This window comes from Fulmarus glacialis, unplaced genomic scaffold (genome assembly GCF_000690835.1).
Source record: "Fulmarus glacialis isolate BGI_N327 unplaced genomic scaffold, ASM69083v1 scaffold22715, whole genome shotgun sequence".
NCBI classification, from domain to species: Eukaryota; Metazoa; Chordata; class Aves; order Procellariiformes; family Procellariidae; genus Fulmarus; species Fulmarus glacialis.
The window spans coordinates 2,561-20,557 of NW_009215242.1; the positions used below are offsets into that span (position 1 = coordinate 2,561).

Genomic DNA, 17,997 nt, shown 5'->3' on the forward strand with positions numbered 1-17,997 from the left:
CTCTCCCCGATCCCACCGTGGGGGGGAGTGAGCGAGCAGCTGGGTGGGGCTTAGTTGCCAGCTGGGGTTAAACCACAACATAAGGCTTGTGAGAAATATGCTGTACCCACCAGCCCTGTAAAGTGTCCAGCACACCTGGGGCATCACAAAAGCCTCTGAAAACCAGAAGCCTCAGGAGGGGGAAAGTGCTGTTTACTAACAGCAGTTAATCCATACTAACAACGAAAAAAGGGAAAAAAAAAAATTTAAAGACATTCTGCTGTGTATGGAATACCTTTTACTATTACTAAATTTAAACCCTCAGAGGTAAAGGCAGTCTTGTTTTATCAGAATAAGGACTGGATTTATTGCAGGGTTTTGTGATGCTACTGCAAGTTCAATAGCATTAATAGCAGAGCATTTGGGAGGCTGTGGGTATATACATCTAACTGCTTAAGAGTAGGACATACTAATGAAGTTAAATTATCAAGGTGACTCCTTTGAGTAGGCCAGAAGCTGTCCTGTTTATTTAAGAGCAGAGATGTTTTAGTTGCAATTTCAACTTCTGTAGAGCTTTTTTCCATGGGAGCCTGCTGCTCCTAAAGTAGTTAAGCAGAATGTTTGATTTACAGGCACTGACTCTGCCTTTTTCTTTTTGGCAGTATCTACCTACTTTAGGCATATATAAAGACCGCAGAGTAAATTATCCAGATCAGCAGAGACTGCTATATAGGTAAATACATTTCCTGAGAGTGATCATGGATTCTTTATTTTACAGTCTTAAATACATCTTCTGACCATGAAGTGTTCCTGCACCCACTGTTTTTTTAATTGAAATTCTCTGATTTGGTTTAAGATTTCTTCTATCGCTTACAATTTATTACTAGACTGCTGATTAATCTACTCTATAAGCTGGAACAGAACCACCTAGGATGTCCCTCCTGTTATATATATCATGAAGAAGTTCATGAGTCTGGTCATGGAAAAAGATGCCAGTATGTAAGACAATGTACAAGGAAAATGTACATGCAACAGCACTAAAAAATATATTCAAATATAGCCAAAAACTTCAGTAATCGTATTTAAGAACTCCTTTTCTTTTCCAACATTCAAAGTAGAGCGATTTGGTGCATATGTGAGAACCATACTCACCAAATCATTCCCACAGACATATATACATCTATGTATTGATAACCACTGGACAGAGAATACTTGATAAAATGACAGAAATAAAGAGTTCTTCCAGTGGATTTTTTCCTAAACATTTGGAGGGACAGAAAAGAAATTCTTTCTTTTCTACCTTTCACTTTTATTCCAGATTTAGTGATATGCTTTACAGTTTTCAAACATTAATTCTGATAATAATTGGAGTAAGACTGAAAGCTAAGTATTCCCTTGTCTGCGATTTACAAATAGTAAAATACTCATCTCAGGTAGATTTATGGAAGCTTGCGAGTTATTTAATGGACCAGGAAAAGAAGAGGAGCATGCAACAAACATGCCCCACTACAACTGCTTTACGCTATTTGCCCGGTAATGAGATACACAAACATTCTTTGAGTGAATGTACTTTAAAGAGATGGTACCTGAGCTCTGAATGTTGGCAGATGGTCTTCTCCTCGCCTTGCAAAGTCTTTGTACCCAAACCCAGGATCTTCAATATAGCGGGAGACATCCGTAGAAACTATTTCATCATCAAATGCTGTGAATAAAATAGCAAAATGCATTGCTTTAGGCAGGCACATGAGTTGGCGCCGACTTCCAACTACCACTCTACTACCGGACTAGAGAACAATTTTAGAAGTTGTGCAAAGGAGAGAGCGGTACGAAGGAAAGAAACATTTCAATCCCAATCTGCTTGTATGGGATCCATCCCTTTCATTGAGCCAACTAAACGTCAGCCTACACCAGACATCGTACTTCTACAACATGGGAATAGACTGGCTAAACTTCTGTCTGGAGGTGTGCTTTTATCTCTGTTGGCTTCTGAGGGAGGCTAGGTATCTTAAAGCAGGAAGATGAATCCTGTTAGTAAAGTCATTGTGCTAGGATAAGAAACAGGAAAATGTACCCCTGACAGCAGGATTGCTTTGCTGAACAGGTATGGTGTCAGGAATTACACCAGCTCTGTTCTATAACCCGGAGTATGAGCAACAGAAAGCAATGCAATATTCCACTTTAAATATCAGTTGAAGACTATATGAAAGCAAAGAGCTCTACAGCACATCAGGCTGAAATTCTGCCAGAAGCTCTAGTAACTAAGCATCTCCAAAGAGCTCCAAAACGCGTCACTAAGCAAGCGCAGGTTCTCTATCAGGAATCAATCTTTCCCTCCCGAATAAACAGGTGGCTTGATTGTGTAACCACCTCTGCAGAAGTTGACTACTGCATAGCTGACTGCATTTGACCCTGATGTTAGAATCCTGGCTCGCTTCCACATGCATTGACAGAACAGTTGCCATATGTCCACTGTTAGCACCTTGAAAAGTCAGTTAATCTAAGAATTGCAGAAGTGCTTTATCTCCTCTTTGCCTCATTAAACAATCAAAACATAACTGCGTAGGAAGAAGCTCGCACAGCATCTGCTACAGCAAATCCTCAGCGAAGAATAAAAAACCTGCACACATACACTCCTCTCCCCTGACAAGGACTGAATTTCATGAAAGGGTAAAGGCCCAGCACATACACACTTCCTCAGCTCAAACCAGCAAAAGGCAAAGGGGGAGGAAAGTCAACAGAACTATCAGCAACCGCATCAAAAACCCCCTTCTGTCCCAAACACCTCCTCTTTTTTATATGCCTGAAGTTGCAGAGTCTCATGGAAGTCCTGACTAGATAATGAAACAGCAATGGGTGTCAATTTATCTGCACCGTTGATACTGTCTGACCAAAGAAAAACAGAGCAACAATGGACAATATCCATTTCTTAAAATCCAGCCATGACGTTGCTGGATGTATATTCTTTCAGAGATTTTGCATGTTCCTAGAGAGCCACAAAACAATCTCTCTGCTGATCCACAATACATTCTTCCTCACTTTTGGGCTGAGTGCACATAAACTTAGATACTTTCAAACATTGTTTGGTCTGAAGCTACCAAGATCTAAATTCAGAAAGAACCGTGTCAGTAAAACGTGACGCATTTTATGGGTCACTTCTTAAAAAGATACAAGCTATCATCTTCAAGTAGCCTCTACTATGAGGAAATGGTTGGAGATTTTGATTGCCTTAACAGTATTCTTTCTTCGAACACTTTCTTTGGGAAAATAACCCACCTTCCTGTCTATAGGAAACAGATTTCATTGTATGGTTTGTTAGAGATGAAGGCCTCCAGAGCATATGAAGAATAATGGAAAAGAAGGTTTCAGCTCAGAATTTTGAACGTTATTTAAGAATAAAAAAAAATGCTAAGAATCTCTAGCACAACACAGGCAGTGGAACAGCATAGCAGTATGATCACTCAGAACGGTAAGTTAGAAATGTCCTTTCCAGTAAATGGTAAAGAAGCTGAGTCTCATCCCAATCTATTTCCTGAACTAAATGTCGTATCTGAAGGCTACTTCTGAGTGTCATCGAAGTTCTAAGCGCTGTAGAACCTAAACCTGTGAAATATTACTGAATATTTACATGAACTAATTAATTTGAAGATATAGAGCATATAAAGAAAGAGAAATTTACACCCAACTTTTTACAGAAGCCTACAGGCTTTTTTTTAAATATACAAAAGCCAAATTTCAAGTAGCAAGAAAGATGGTGGTTTTTGCCAATCAAGAAACCTTAAGCAAATGAAGCAAGAGACAGGACCACCCTTACTACACTTCTACGAGACCAACAGCCAGAATAAAGAAATGGACAGAAAAAGTTATAGTCACTGAACTGGCCTCAAGTGTTTAGTTCTTACAAAGCACAAACAAATGGGAACTGGAAAAGCACAAATACCTCCACTAATTACTAGCAGACTCTCCTTCTTCTCCTTTTCAAAGCGAGTTGCCATTTCTTCCTGAGAGGCTTCTTCGTCCTCTTTATCTTCTTGTAGCCTCTTCATCCTTTCCATTAAGGCCTCCAGCTCACTTAAAGAATCTGCAATCTGCAAAAACACCATGACATTCTGCAAAATTAGAAGATAGACAACATGTGTCATCTTCAGATTTCATGCTCGACAACAAACGTTCTCAAAAACAGATAGCAGCAGCAAACACGAAAACTCATGCCAGAATCATTTTGTTACATACAGCGTAGACAAACAGCTTTCAGACAGCGAGACGAAGGGAGCTGGGAAGTGTTACTCTAACCTATCGCAGTAACCTACTGCAGTGGGATTAACAGCGGAAGAGGTGGTGTTTGAATGTGGAAACCATAGTCGCTTATAATACATATTCCACCAAGTAGATGGCTCAGGAAAAGCCATCTGTGTGCCCTACGTGTATCAAAAAACAACTTCTAATATTAAGGTAGTTTTTTCAGTCTATTAGTAATGTAAAATGTGCTTCTGAAGAGATACAGAGCAACGCTGCAATGCAGGAACACAACCTGAGACAGCAAATCAGTGTTTTCTTTTTCTTTTCATTACACGTGATCAAAATAACCATTATGTTGACCCTTTTTCTTGCTTTTGTGAGGAAAACAGGCTTCTTTACTAGAAATACATCAAAGTTTGGGGTTCTGTGACCTGTACTTATCATTCAGTTTTTTCATAAGATAAATTGTTTGGTTTTTCTTTTCCATCTTTTCCTTTTGATTCTGTTCTTCTGCCCATAGCTATAACTGTTTTCTAGTATGCTACTCACTGCTTAACAAGCAGCACAGTCAGCAACAGCCCTTTGCCCACTATAAACATGGAATAAGACAGCCCACCAATTTGAGCTAGCATGCCCTACAGCCCAGAAATTTAAGATACAGCAATTGAACTGACTGATCACGTGTTCACATTGTACTGCTAATTTTTAAAAACATATCTAGTGACTCTGCTCATAATCCCGATCTTCCGTCAAAGGCAATGAGGCTACTTCATCAATCGCCATTAGTTCAAGAACATGTCTTCAAAGCATTATAGAGCCACTTTCAGAAAAAAATTTCCACATTTAAGTTACTTAACTAGTCATCAAAGTTCTCTGTTGGTTGATTCAAGACTGGAACACCAGCGTGAACAATTAAGTAATTTTATTTCAGACATTTCCTCCCATCTACAAGGAAGGGTTTCAGAATTGACCTGTTCTGTAATTGTAGGCCTTGAAGTAAAAATTATTATTATTTTGACTTCTGTTTTTTTTTCCCATTTCTTTTTTTATTCCACATGTTAGAAACATGGATGACACAATGCTCCAGTCAGCGACACACTAGCTGAAGAAACTGGGACTTCAAGCTTTCAGCTGAAAGCAAAGTTTTAGTCTCGCCCAACGGGTTGTGTGATTAGCTATCAAAATCACATTGCTCTGACCACCATTTGCTGTTACAATGTGGTTTTCAACAGATTACACTGCAAACTGCTAGAGCTAACGTAAGAGTTACCAGACTCAAGCATTTCAGTAAAGTAGACAAAAAATTTCAAATTACCCTGAAATTTAAACAGGAAAGGATGGAAGAAAGTTTTCTAATGCAAAACAGAGGCAAGCAAAAGAATCTTCTTGTGACACTAACCCCAAAGTTGCTACTTGTGAGGGATGCATTTTCTATGTTGTTGTCATTGGCAAGATCACAGACACAGAAGTTGTTGACTGCTATAAGTCTGACTCCATTAGATGTATCCGGATCTCTCTCTGGATTAATGCCACTACCAAATACAAAACTTGCCAAGGCATGATAATGTGCCAACAGGACAACAGCATGCACCAGTTCAGGAAGAGACCAATTATTTTCCCCAGTCTTGACAAGTTTCTGAAACGAGAATAAAAGAAGTGTAAATATAAAATTTCTTTTGGCCCCCAGCTTTTCTATAAAACACTATGTATTTTAAAAAGGAATCAATTCCTTTCTTCCAATAATACCATATTCCTCTTGCACACAAACTCTCACTGGATAAAAAAGAGAGACATCTAATATATTACCTCTTTTCTTTGGGGGTTATTTTAGCCAATGCTATTCCTAAAAAGCAAATCTTGTTGGCTTTGTCACACAGAAGAAGTTATTGGCTTATTTAATGCTCACTTCTTCCCTGAATTTTTTAACTCAGGGTAATGAAGCCTAACCAGACACTTGCGTAGTTCTTAGCATTTTCTGCTATTACAGGGCACGACTTAACAGGTACCTGAATGTGCTCTTTCGTGATTAGCCAGGGCCGGTGTGCAAGGAGTTTGTTTATTTCGTTCAGATTTTTCAGTCTTTGGGGAATGTATTCTAAACCATTCAACCACTCTGCCATCCCGCCAGTCTTCAAAAACTCATCAACATGCATATTTATTAGGTAGGAACACTGATGCCTGGCCGCAGCCTGTAATAATTAAACACAGAGGGAAAAGGGCAGCACGTTAGCGTGTAATCTGATCTTGCTGCAGGTGGAAGACAGGTTACTAACACAAAACAAAAAACACAATTTCATTCCAAAGGGCCATGTTTTATACTGCAATGCATTTCTATGCAGTATGGAGGATTCTCCAATAAAAATACGTTTGATTACTTTACTCTGAATTGCAGAATCTAATTTAGGTTGGAAGAGATCTCTAGAGGAGATCTAGTCCAACCCCTGCTCACAGTAGGGCTAACTTAGATTAGGTTGCTCGGAGCCTTGTCCAGACAGGATCTCCATCCTCGGAGATCACACCACCTCTCTTGGCCCCTGTTGCAATGTCTCAACATCCTCATGGTAAAAATTGTTTTCCTAGTGTCCACCTGGAATTTGTTGTGACTTGAGTTCATGGCACCTCATCCTACTGCTGCGCACTGATGGTTAAATATCCCGAAATAAGATTACACAGTTTTAACTCTGCTCTCTGTAAAACACCACTCTTGTGGGCATCTGAGAAGTGTATCGCTGTGGGAAACAGGGAAACATGTAGGTTGCCAATTCTCCCTTCTCGTTGAAAACCTAGGTATACTTTATTCTGATGAAAACCAACTACAAAAATTCACTCCCTGTCAAAATACCACACTAGTCTCTCCTTTCTAAAGCCTTCCTTTTTTCTTCTTTTTTAAGTACACAAGTCAAGGTTGCAGGAGAAAATATATAGCCTGTTGGTACATACCATTATAGCAATGTAGTGCCTATAGGGCAAAGGAAGGGGCCCATCCATGCGCAGCATATAGAACTGGCTGCGGAGGAAGGACTCCAGGTACTGAGTATGGATACTCATGACCTGCGTGATGTTGTCCAGGCGACCAGACGTAGAGTATTCTTCCACAAGAAGATTAGTACGTTCATCCAAACCATTTGCTTGCATAACCTTAAAAATAAGATGGACAAACTTAACAGAGAAAGAGATTTTCTCTAGCTTTAGCCCTGGAGAGAAACATATTACGGTATGAAAGGTTTGCTTATGTACAAACTTAAAGGCAATGCTGGAGATCCGGATGTATATTTGTAAATATACATGCTTGCATGCATGTGAATACACACATATAGATGTTGCTTGTATACTGAGAACTGAAGAGCACTTTATACTGTACTTCTGTTATTTTAGTATGTTTCTACAAAAACCAAGAACATTTTTCTGTAGATCTTTCCGAAACGGCTAAACTCGCAGATGCTTAAAGTCAAATCTGTACAGAGAGCTGGAAGTAAGCAAGAGCTAAATGGAAAGTAAAGTCTTTATGGAAGACAGCCTGTATAGACACACACCACCCGAGCATTCAGCCCTAAAACCAATTTCAAAATTAATGGAGAGGAACTGGGTTATGTAACCAAATTATAGAAACAGCCTGGCAATCTACCCCTTCTGTGCTTGTATAATTGAAGAGGAGATCAAATGCTAATTTGTCCATAACATTCAAGTATTATTTAGAATAGGAATTTAATGCTTTCTTTAAACAAAAGCTGTTCTTTAATTATTCCAACCAATCCAAACCTTGGGCACAAGATGAAATGAAACAGCAAAAGAGTAAGTAGCTCTTGCATTGCAAGCCCTGACACAGTATTAGTGCTATTACTCAGTGTTTATCACCAAGAACAGCCATTCTCAACATGTTCGCCACTGAAGTTACAAGCACAAGACAAGTATTTATTCTGAAACTGCACAGTATTAAACCAGCCTGCTTACTATTGCAAACACCATGAAATGAGAAAACATTTTAGCTGGCTTACTGCACATGAAGATAGAAAGTACCTAAAACCAAGAAGACACAATGCTTTTGCTGAAATCATAGAATCATAGAATAGTTTGGGTTGGAAGGGACCTTTAAAGGTCATCTAGTCCAACACCCTTGCCATGGGCAGGGACATCTTCAACTAGATCAGGTTGCTCAGAGCCCCGACCAACCTGACCTTGAATGTTTCCAGGGATGGGGCATCTACCACCTCTCTGGGCAACCTGTTCCAGTGTTTCACTACCCTCACTGTAAAAAATTTCTTCCTTATATCTAGTCTAAATCTAAACTAAACTCTTTTAGTTTAAAACCATTCCCCCTTGTCCTGTCGCAACAGGCCCTGCTAAAAAGTTTGTCCCCATCTTTCTTATAAGCCCCCTTTAAGTACTGAAAGGCTGCAATAAGGTCTCCCCGGAGCCTTCTCTTCTCCAGGCTGAGTAACCGCAACTCTCTCAGCCTTTCTTCATAGGAGAGGTGTTCCAGCCCCCTGATCATTTTCGTGGCCTTCCTCTGGACCCGCTCCAACAGGTCCATGTCTTTCCTGTGCTGAGGGCTCCAGAGCTGGATGCAGGACTCCAGGTGGGGTCTCACCAGAGCAGAGCAGAGGGGCAGAATCACCTCCCTCGACCTGCTGGCCACGCTGCTTTTGATGCAGCCCAGGATACGGTTGGCCTTCTGGGCTGCGAGCGCACATTGCCGGCTCATGTCCAGCTTTTCATCCACCAGTACTCCCAAGTCCTTCTCGGCAGGGCTGCCCTCAACCCCTTCATCCCCCAGCCTGTATTAACACTCTATTTAAAATACGTTTTCCTTCTTTATGATGGGCCGATGAATCGACCGTGTCTCAAATATTTTTCCATCAAATCTTATATAGAAGTTACATACAAAGAAACACAAACAATATACTACATTTTCATTTCTCACCACTGTACCTCCCTGTTTTAATTTGTGGGCCCAGAAAAAAAGGGAAGAAGCAGCTATGCAGTCAGGCAGCTCCATCATTTTTACATGTGTAGCTCTTCACTATGACAGCTTTTCTGTGTTTTATACCCAAAATGATGCCTCCTCAGTTTTTCTTAAGAATGTTTTTACTATCAGAATTTTATTCACACATATAGAGATCACTTTGTCTCACTTATTATGGTATATCCCTCGCTCCACTCCAAGGAGTCCCCCTTCTTCTTCAGCAAGTGTATCTCCCATGTATTTAAGAGATCTTTGTCTCATTTAGTAGTTTCTTGGGGAAATCATACTTTTCGTGTCTCTGGTAAGGTTTCTAATCTTACTTGTCAGGAGTTTTCCTTGTAACAGTACAAGCTATGGAAAAGAAATTCTGCTGACAAAATTGAAATATAATCCTGCAGGACTGCACTGTTGCTACGTTAGGCATAGCAATATGCAGCATTATTGCTTCTGAGATTTATCTCCACCTATATTACTATCCTCTTCATACTGTATATGTACTTCCTCCTGATTTATTACCATCCATGGATTCACAAACATGTTTTTTTATTCTGCTTTTAAAGCCTTACGGCACTTTAACAGGAACCTTTACAATTAAGCTGTTATTGCTCTGTCCATATTCCTTCCATTACGACAATAAAGCAGGCTTTGACACGACCAGTGTTATTATCAAGATTGTTGGGACATTCAGTGTTTTACTAATCTCTAACTACATCCCTCCTATCCACTGTATTATTTCATGCCAAGGAATGGGGGAAAAAGGTAGTCGTTTGCTCAACAAACAATATTTAACATCTGTTCATGATACTGAATAGCTGTTTCATCCATGCAGGTGGAGGTTCCCTGCTTGTACTGGGTAATCGCTGTGGTTACTCCTTTCTGAGAGCTACTCAGTGATTCCTCCTGCACCCTTGGCTAGCGCCTTTCCCAAGTTTATCAGCTGTGAAATAAATTCATTAACAATTCTCTCAAAATATGTTATTTTAACTGCATTTATTTTTCTACTTTTTATACAATTATTGACTTCATGAGAAAAATTCAGTTATTAAAAGTTTGGCATCTCAATTTCATCTCGTATTTCATACGAAAGGGAAGTCCTCGTCACAAGTGTGGCTGGCTGGAACTCTTTCTGCTCCCCTCTTCCCAAGTCTGAAAGATTCTTTTTGACCTCTCTTCCTTTTTGCGTCATTACGTTTTCTTGTTGCCAGCCTTTACACTCTCTCTGTTTGTTTTTAGATTCAGACCTTGCCGGTGTATAAATGGAGAGAGACTCAGAGAACAGGAGCCATCTCATCTTTCAAAATGTTTTTTTGGCCCTTTTAACATGTGAATTATCTGCCTTTAGCAATTACTTAACACAAAAAAAAGGTCCTGGTTTTATAGTCGGCCATCCCAAATAATTAATTAATCAATAAATAATACTCTGTGAAGATTGAGATCACAGGAGAACACCACCATAGCAAAGTTTCTACTTACTACAGGAAGCTGCAAATCAAGGCTTAAGTTGAACATTAAATCATGGGCAGAAATCTTGAGTTTGAAGTCAAATCGTACCTTTCAACCATAAATTCCTTCAAGAGCCACAGTTACGGTCTAAGGAGTTAGTCATATTTTCAGGTTCTCTCAAAGTGAAGGTCAGACACTGCTCTGAGAGCTATATAATCGTACCGCTTCAATACTGGATAGGCCTCTCCTTAGGCCTGGCATTAAGAGTAATAAGTGATCATCCCCCACGAGAAGAGCAGAGCCGGCGCTCACAGCTGTCTCTGGGAGTGCTGGTGACCGAAAAGATGTCAGACGGCACCGCTTGTGTGAAAGGGCAGGGTAGTTCTTACCCACTGGAGCCTGCTTCAGAGAAACCATTGCTTTTGCTCACAGAGGGGCTCATCTGGGTACCACTGGGCAAGCAGGACCATAAAACTGTCCTTCAGTATTTCCATTTTAAAAGCTACCACCCGCCCGGCCCAGCTAACCGCAAACTTACTTCGTTCTCTGGTATAAAGGCACTTGGTCCTCTTGTCAATGGTGGGGAGACTTGTACTCTTTTTTCCTGCAAAACAGTCACGTAATTTGGTCAGCATCAGGAATATCATACTAACTTGCTTTATCTCACAAGATGAGATCTTCAATGCCTGGATTAGGTTCTCTTCCCGAGGCCACCTGGGTGTTTTACAGCCCACTGAGGCGGTGAAGCCAGCACACCACGTTGGTTAGATCAGCTTTGCACCCCCTGTACTTTGCGCAAATGAACGGCACCAATTTTGGCAAGGGATAAGACAGTAAAAAACCAAAAATCTAATCCCGATTGGTTTATAGACCAGCTTGAAGATGCATAAACAACAGCAATAAAACATTTGGAACAATGCTAAAATTAGCCATTTACTGGATTGAATGGAAATTCGGAAAGCGGAGGGGGAAAAAAGCCACACTTGGGAAATTATAAGCAAGACATTTTCTTCAATATCAGCATCTAATGAGATCCTCAGTGTTGAGAAGAGTGTAAGCACTTTGTGTGCCAAATATTGGCATGAAAAGCACAGTCCAAAAACCAGCAAGACCCAATTAAAGACTTGTTCTAGAAACCCGACGAAATGGCCACCTTGCTCAGCTGTCGAGCCCGGAGAACACAAGCCGTGGTACAAGCCTTGGTGCGCAAACCCCAGCTAGAAGTCATGAAACGCCCTTTGAGGATGATATATTTAGTACAGAACAGGCTGATGCGTAACAAGAGCCAGAGGACTTTTTAAATTTATTAGGGATAAGAAATTGAACTAAGATAAACTGTGGAGGCTTTCACAGCGTGGCCGCTGACAGCCAGAGGGGTGAAGGGGATCTTGGGGAGGCTGCCCGCTCCTCTGGTTCACCAGGGGCAGGACCAGCACTGTCCACGTCAGGCCTGACCAACGTTGGCCCAAGCTCCTCTTAAAGACCCTCCCGGAGGTTCCTCCGTCTGTCCAGGTCATTTAGTTCCTTGGATCTTTAGAAAGTTTTCCTAGTATCTAACCTGAATTTCCCTTGCAGTAATTTAAAGCCGTTGTTTCTTGTCTTTTCTTCTTTTCCTCTTTATGACTATATTCCATCTATCTGGAAACTATGGCTGCGCACTTTCTCAAGTCCCTAATTGCACTGCAGCGTTGGTGACTCTTAGTAAGTTATCCATCAACAGCCATATGGGATTTGCATACTAAATATTTTGTGCCCCTAAATAAAAGTCCAAGGTTTTCCATAACAAATGACCCTAAATACCTCTACCAGGGGGGCTTAAGCTTAACTGCCATGTGCATGAACAGCAGTGCCGGTCCCAGAAGGAGCGTGCCACCGATTTCCACACAGGAAAATGAAGCCACTGGAGCTGTGTAACTATTGTCCTGCTCCTTAAAAACATCCTGTCCTTTCTAAATTAGACTATGAAAAAACATGCAAAAATCAGCAGTGATTATTCAGGAAAGATGTTCCAAAGCAAACTCTCACAGGACAATTAGATTTGTGACTTTGGAATAATTAGCTGCTAAAAGATTCAGAAATAAGCTGGATCTACTGTGTGAAGCCCAGCAGCCAGGAGACAACTTACTGCAACCGCTGCCTGCTGTCACAGCCCCAAAATCCCATAAAATACTTCTTATGAATCAAATGTACTCAGTCTAAAGTAAGAAGAAAGGGTGTAGAGAGACCGGGTATCTGCACGTGTAACTCCTTCCTCGCACAGCTACACAAGGCACAGGAAGACGTCTTCTAGCTTTAAATACACAATCTTGTTAGCAGCCAGTCATTTCTGCCAACATTAAAAAAAGAAATGTTTTCCAAGATTACTATTAAGGTTGCATTTTACTTGTTTTATGAAGGTTAACTGGATATTAGGGTTTAAAACCTTCATTTCATACTGAATAATCTGGAGGAAGCAGCTTGTGCGAGTGAGACAACTTGGATAGCTGCGAACTGTCAGCTCTCGCTGGAACACGGGTCTAAACTAGAGCTGAACCACTGCCTTCTCCATCTTGCTCTCTGACCTACCCTGCTTCTTCAGGCTCTGCAAAGCTGGTCCTCGAGGCCAGACCAGGGCAAAAAAATGCATATATGCATATGCTTCTTCTAGCAGGATCTGGGTTCCGTTCCCGTGTTTCCCCATTCAATGCGACTGCTATTACTCCTTTGACCCTGCAGATAAGCTATTGCTGAGAAGGAAAGGAGGAAATGGTATTTGGGTGGATGAACGTAGGCAAGTATCTCTGATGATTAATTCCTGTGAACGGCGACAGAAAGCCAAGGATATAGTCAGACATAAAAAACGAGGTGTGTTAAATATACTACAAAAAGGACAAAACCCAGCTCCTTTTGGGTGGTGGTAGTTGCAAAAAACAGAAGCCTGGAAAAAACAGACAACCAACCAAAGCAAGAACAAAAAACCAAAACCCCAAACATAATATTTCAAGGTGGTGAGTCTAATCACGGCACATTTTCAGGGAGCTGGGTTTTTTCTATACTAGAAGTGTATACTCTTCCGTTCCATCAACACGGCAGATTACTTTGCCTTCATGCCAAAGCTTTTATTTTATTAAGACTGGTTAAAACAAGCTTGTCAGAAGAAAAGGAGCAACCATCATCTGGTTGCACAAGTTCTCAGGATGTTATTAATAAAAACATGGGAAGTTTACAAGCATTAAGAAAGATAACGTTGGCTTTGTCAAACTGTAGATAAGAACCCCTGCTTCTGGGCACGCTTTATCTAGAGCAGTGATTTAAGGTCTACCCAAGAACCCAAATATGAAAAACTACGTATGGGAATTACAAAGCAACATCGCAGATATATGGTCCTTTATAGTGAAAGTTCTTGCAAAGCTTCAGATTTCCCAAGAAAGCGGGTTCATTTTCTTACTAGTCCTTGCAGGTTACGCTAGCTATTGGTAAGTCAGCCAGCGTCCCTAATATCTTATCTGAAATTGGATTCTTATGCGAAGTGGCTGAAGCAAGAAACAGGTTGCTCAGCAACCAAAATGCTGTACGCACGTATACCAGCCATCTTCTGCTTCATGTTCCTCCAGAAACGCATTGCCGGAGTATGAATAAGTTACCTTAAAAGGTTTGCAACCAACTCCACTTACATTAAAACTAGAGCCTTTTTTGGGGGTGCTTCTTTGGAAGGAGAAAGATGATGAAGAGCTTCAAAGATAAGTAGAGAAAACTGAGCCCAAGCAGGTTACTGGGAGAAGGGCCACTGCAAGCCAGAGCCTAGAAGCAGGTTTCACAGTAGCATGCTGTGGCGTCAGACAGCAGAACGAGACCTGTGCAGAACATGCGAGAGCTGCTGCAGGAATTCATGAAAAAACAGGCCTGAGCAAGCTTTATCTGCGACTTGCTTTCTCTCCTTACGCTGCACTTGGAACAGTGTCGGGAGCTAAATATCAGGAATTTTAACAGGGATGAAGTGGAACCATTTCCCATTTGCGTGTCTATAATTTGCCAGAAACACCTTCATCCTTGGGTGAGCTCTGCCCAAACCCCCACAGAGCCAAAAGCTGCAACTTGCCGTCTCACGGGTTTATTTTTAGCTGTGGCAGTGACTGTGCTCCTTCCCTCCAGAGCCAAGAGGCTGCGGGCACTGGGACACAGCACCTGCATCTCAAATAGTTGCCGGGCTGCCGCAGCAAAGGAAGGGATGCCAGAGCCACTCGGCTGGCAACATGGCCGTGAAGCCCAAGCAGGAGCAAGGATGAGCCCGGCCAGTGCTGAAGCAACACAGCGGCTCTCCTCCCAAAGCTTAAATTAAAGAAATAACCCTTCTTCCTCTTCAATATCACATTGAAGAGTCACTGCGTCCTCAGGCTTTAAAGAAACGACTGTTTTTAGCAAGATGTAAAAGGAGGCTGTCTTATTTGAAAATGGAGCCGCTAGCTGGTGGGGCTGATCGAACAGCTGGTTTGGGAAGTACTTTTGAATATCCATGAACGCAGAAAGCACAGGTGAGAAGCAAATGGTCGCACTGATGCAGGTATACGGCGGCTTCTCATGCACATGGCGCATAAAAGCTAATTCATCCTGAACTCGACATCAAGGTGCTCGTGCTGCAACTGGGGAAAAAAAAAAAAAAATCACTGGGAAGAAACATTTTGCACCTCAAGAGGGAATATTGCAAGCCATGGCAACGCTGCCACTCGTGTCCCTGTGAACTCTTGAGCAGTGCAAGCAGCTGGGAAACACCCACGAAGGGGCTCAGAGCCTCCACTCTGACAAAAACTGCCACCACTATAAAGACATCAGGATAATAAACAGCACTAGATCAAATATAAATCCTAATCCCAAAATTAGCTTCTCCTGAGCAACAAACTCCTTTTCCTAAACAAGCAGGAATTTTTTTTGGGGGGGAAGGTGATGCATATGTATTTCTTATTTATTACACCTCTTCTTATATTATAATCTACACGCAATTTTGCTACCATCTAGCATTTCTAAGGATCTGTTATTAAATTCAGTGGTCTATCTCTTTATAACACACATTATCATCTGCGGCAACAATCTGGAGTCAAATCCATCATTGGGACACCTACATGGAGATGTCTCCATTTCTATGAGGTGCCTAAACTCCTTCTCCAGCAGAAAGCAAGAGCAAGGTGCAGTGTCATTAAAAACAGGAGTTGAGCACCATTCAAGACTCCCTGGAGTCTCCCGCTTGGCATCCAAACACCGCCCCAGAAGCGAATGGGCTTCCCATAGGTACATATAGTGTCTGCCAGTCCCTATGGATGCCCTGGACACCCTTAAGCATCCTAAATGGTACTTAATGCAGGTGTTGGGCACTGTGGCACTGGTCACAGCACCTGCAGTGCGGTTTGGATTACCTCCAACCCAGTGACTGGTGAGCCAGGTTACCTGCTGGGCTTTGCTGGCTGCATCGGGTGTTTGGACACTGAGGGTCCGAGTGGAGAACTGGGTTTGGGACTCCCTATCTGGGGCTGAATTTCCCCCAAGGGATCGATTTTGTCCCAGCCTCAGATTTATCTTACAATTCTTCAAAATACGCCAGTTCTATCTTACGGACTTGATGCTACAGAGCCCACTTTTGGTTTTCAGTCTGGCACACACAGATACCTGGTATTTTAGTTCACATGGTACAGGCAGTACTATTTGCTGCTGCTGGTTAAAACCCTACCTACAAACTGGCTTCTCCTACCCCCGTTATTGCTTAGTGAACACATTTCCACTCTTGATTCTTGGATCCCGGAGCAGGGTCCAGCTCCATTTGCTCTGATCACAGCGAAATACTCTGGGCTTCATTAATGCCTAACACAATTTTACAATTACACTGGACTGTCTGCTCATTCTACCCTCACTGAAGACAGAAGGAAAGCATGGAAAAAAAAAAAATTATCTGAACACTGATTGTATCTTAGCTTCTACTATTATTCAAACCCTTCCTTAAGATGCAAGAGGGATTATTTCTGTGTACGCCAAGTTACCTTTTAATTTATTCACCTAACTTCATCAGAGGAAGAGCAGTTTAGAAATGTGGCAGAAGTTTAGGACGCATCCAATTCATTTTAGGTGGAAACTTTAATACTTTTCATAAATTTATAGAGGATTAAGATAATATTTAAAGCTACACATAGTCTTGCTGACTAAAAGGAAAACCAAATAGACACACTTTACTTGCCTTCATACATTAGTACTCCTGGGAGGTTCTGATTGACAAGAACAAAAAAGTATATTCATCAAAGCTGTGAAATTTTGAAATTTATTGACAAATATTTATTGCGGCATCATTTTTTAAAGAAAAAAATCTGTTTATGGCATCTAATGTAATAAAATTGGGAGCTTTATAGCTTCAGAATATATCTGCAATTCATCTCAAATTAAGTTTGTGTTGCAACTTCAAGAATTTGGATACGCATTAGGAGAATAAACTTTGGTGTCCTGTTTTTCAAAACAACTTCTGTAGAGAAAGAAAAGCTGAAAGACAAAAGAGAAAATGTGAAGAGGAATAATTTGAATGATGCACAACACTTTATTCGCTGACAGTGCAGAACGACTGACCCATTCCTATAACTAAACCCAGGATATATCTTCAGAAGCAATAAAAGAGATGTTCAGAACAAACAATGTCAAAATGTTAAGAGTTCACAAAGTAAAAGTCCTAGCCTATAGTCATTTGTTAAGGGTATTTCAAGTGATTTTGCAACCGTTTCTTCCTCTTAACAGACTGTACAACTCAAAAAATGCAAACTAAGCGATAAAGATGAGAATTAGCAGAGGAAGTCAAACAGTAGGAAATCTTTTTTATGGAACAGCATTTCAAAATATTTCAAACAGTCACTTTTAACATTAAGAATTTGTGACTAACAGCTGATGAAGTGGTGCAAGGAGCTGGGAAGAGAGCCAGTGCAGTACAATTGATGGGGAGCTTTTGCTTTGGTAACAGGTTACAGCCCTTTTGGATTTCACACAATAAAAGGAAGCCTATCCCAAGTTCCCATCCCTCCACCAGCTATTAAGAACACAATCCACACTAATTAGAAACCAAAGGGCAGCAATTTCTACCCAACCCAAGATGGATGGCCAGGCAGCAGAAGTCCAACAGCGGTTCCTCAATCTTTGAAAGATATCCGGTACACTCAACCCAAGGGAGAAAAACTCAGAAGTGAACATGCAGTTACTGACAGAAAAGCCTGTATCTCCTTTTTTTCATAAAGAAAGCCTACATCTACATCCTCTTTTAGTCCTACTTGTGTCGCATCACTCTCCCTGTCCTGGAGATAATTTCAAAGTTATTTACAGCTATTAACCAAAACCAACCTTCAACTGCAACTGGGAGCAGACAGGCAAGGACTGCA

At 41.2% G+C, this 17,997-nt stretch overlaps 1 protein-coding gene across 1 annotated transcript in view; it reads right to left on the minus strand.

The window, feature by feature from the left end:
* The window catches only part of SESN3 (sestrin 3), a gene marked incomplete at its 3' end in the record, with an annotated part of 13,387 nt that extends 2,165 nt beyond the window's left edge, over positions 1 to 11,222 (minus strand). The window contains exons 1-6 of the mRNA XM_009578880.1: positions 11,160 to 11,222; positions 7,156 to 7,353; positions 6,222 to 6,404; positions 5,615 to 5,851; positions 3,917 to 4,064; positions 1,566 to 1,681 (exon numbers count right to left, since the gene is read on the minus strand). Coding sequence (XP_009577175.1) covers positions 1,566 to 1,681; positions 3,917 to 4,064; positions 5,615 to 5,851; positions 6,222 to 6,404; positions 7,156 to 7,350 — 879 coding nt within the window. The remainder of the gene's footprint in view (positions 1 to 1,565; positions 1,682 to 3,916; positions 4,065 to 5,614; positions 5,852 to 6,221; positions 6,405 to 7,155; positions 7,354 to 11,159) is intronic.
* Between the last annotated feature and the right edge of the window lie 6,775 nt (positions 11,223 to 17,997).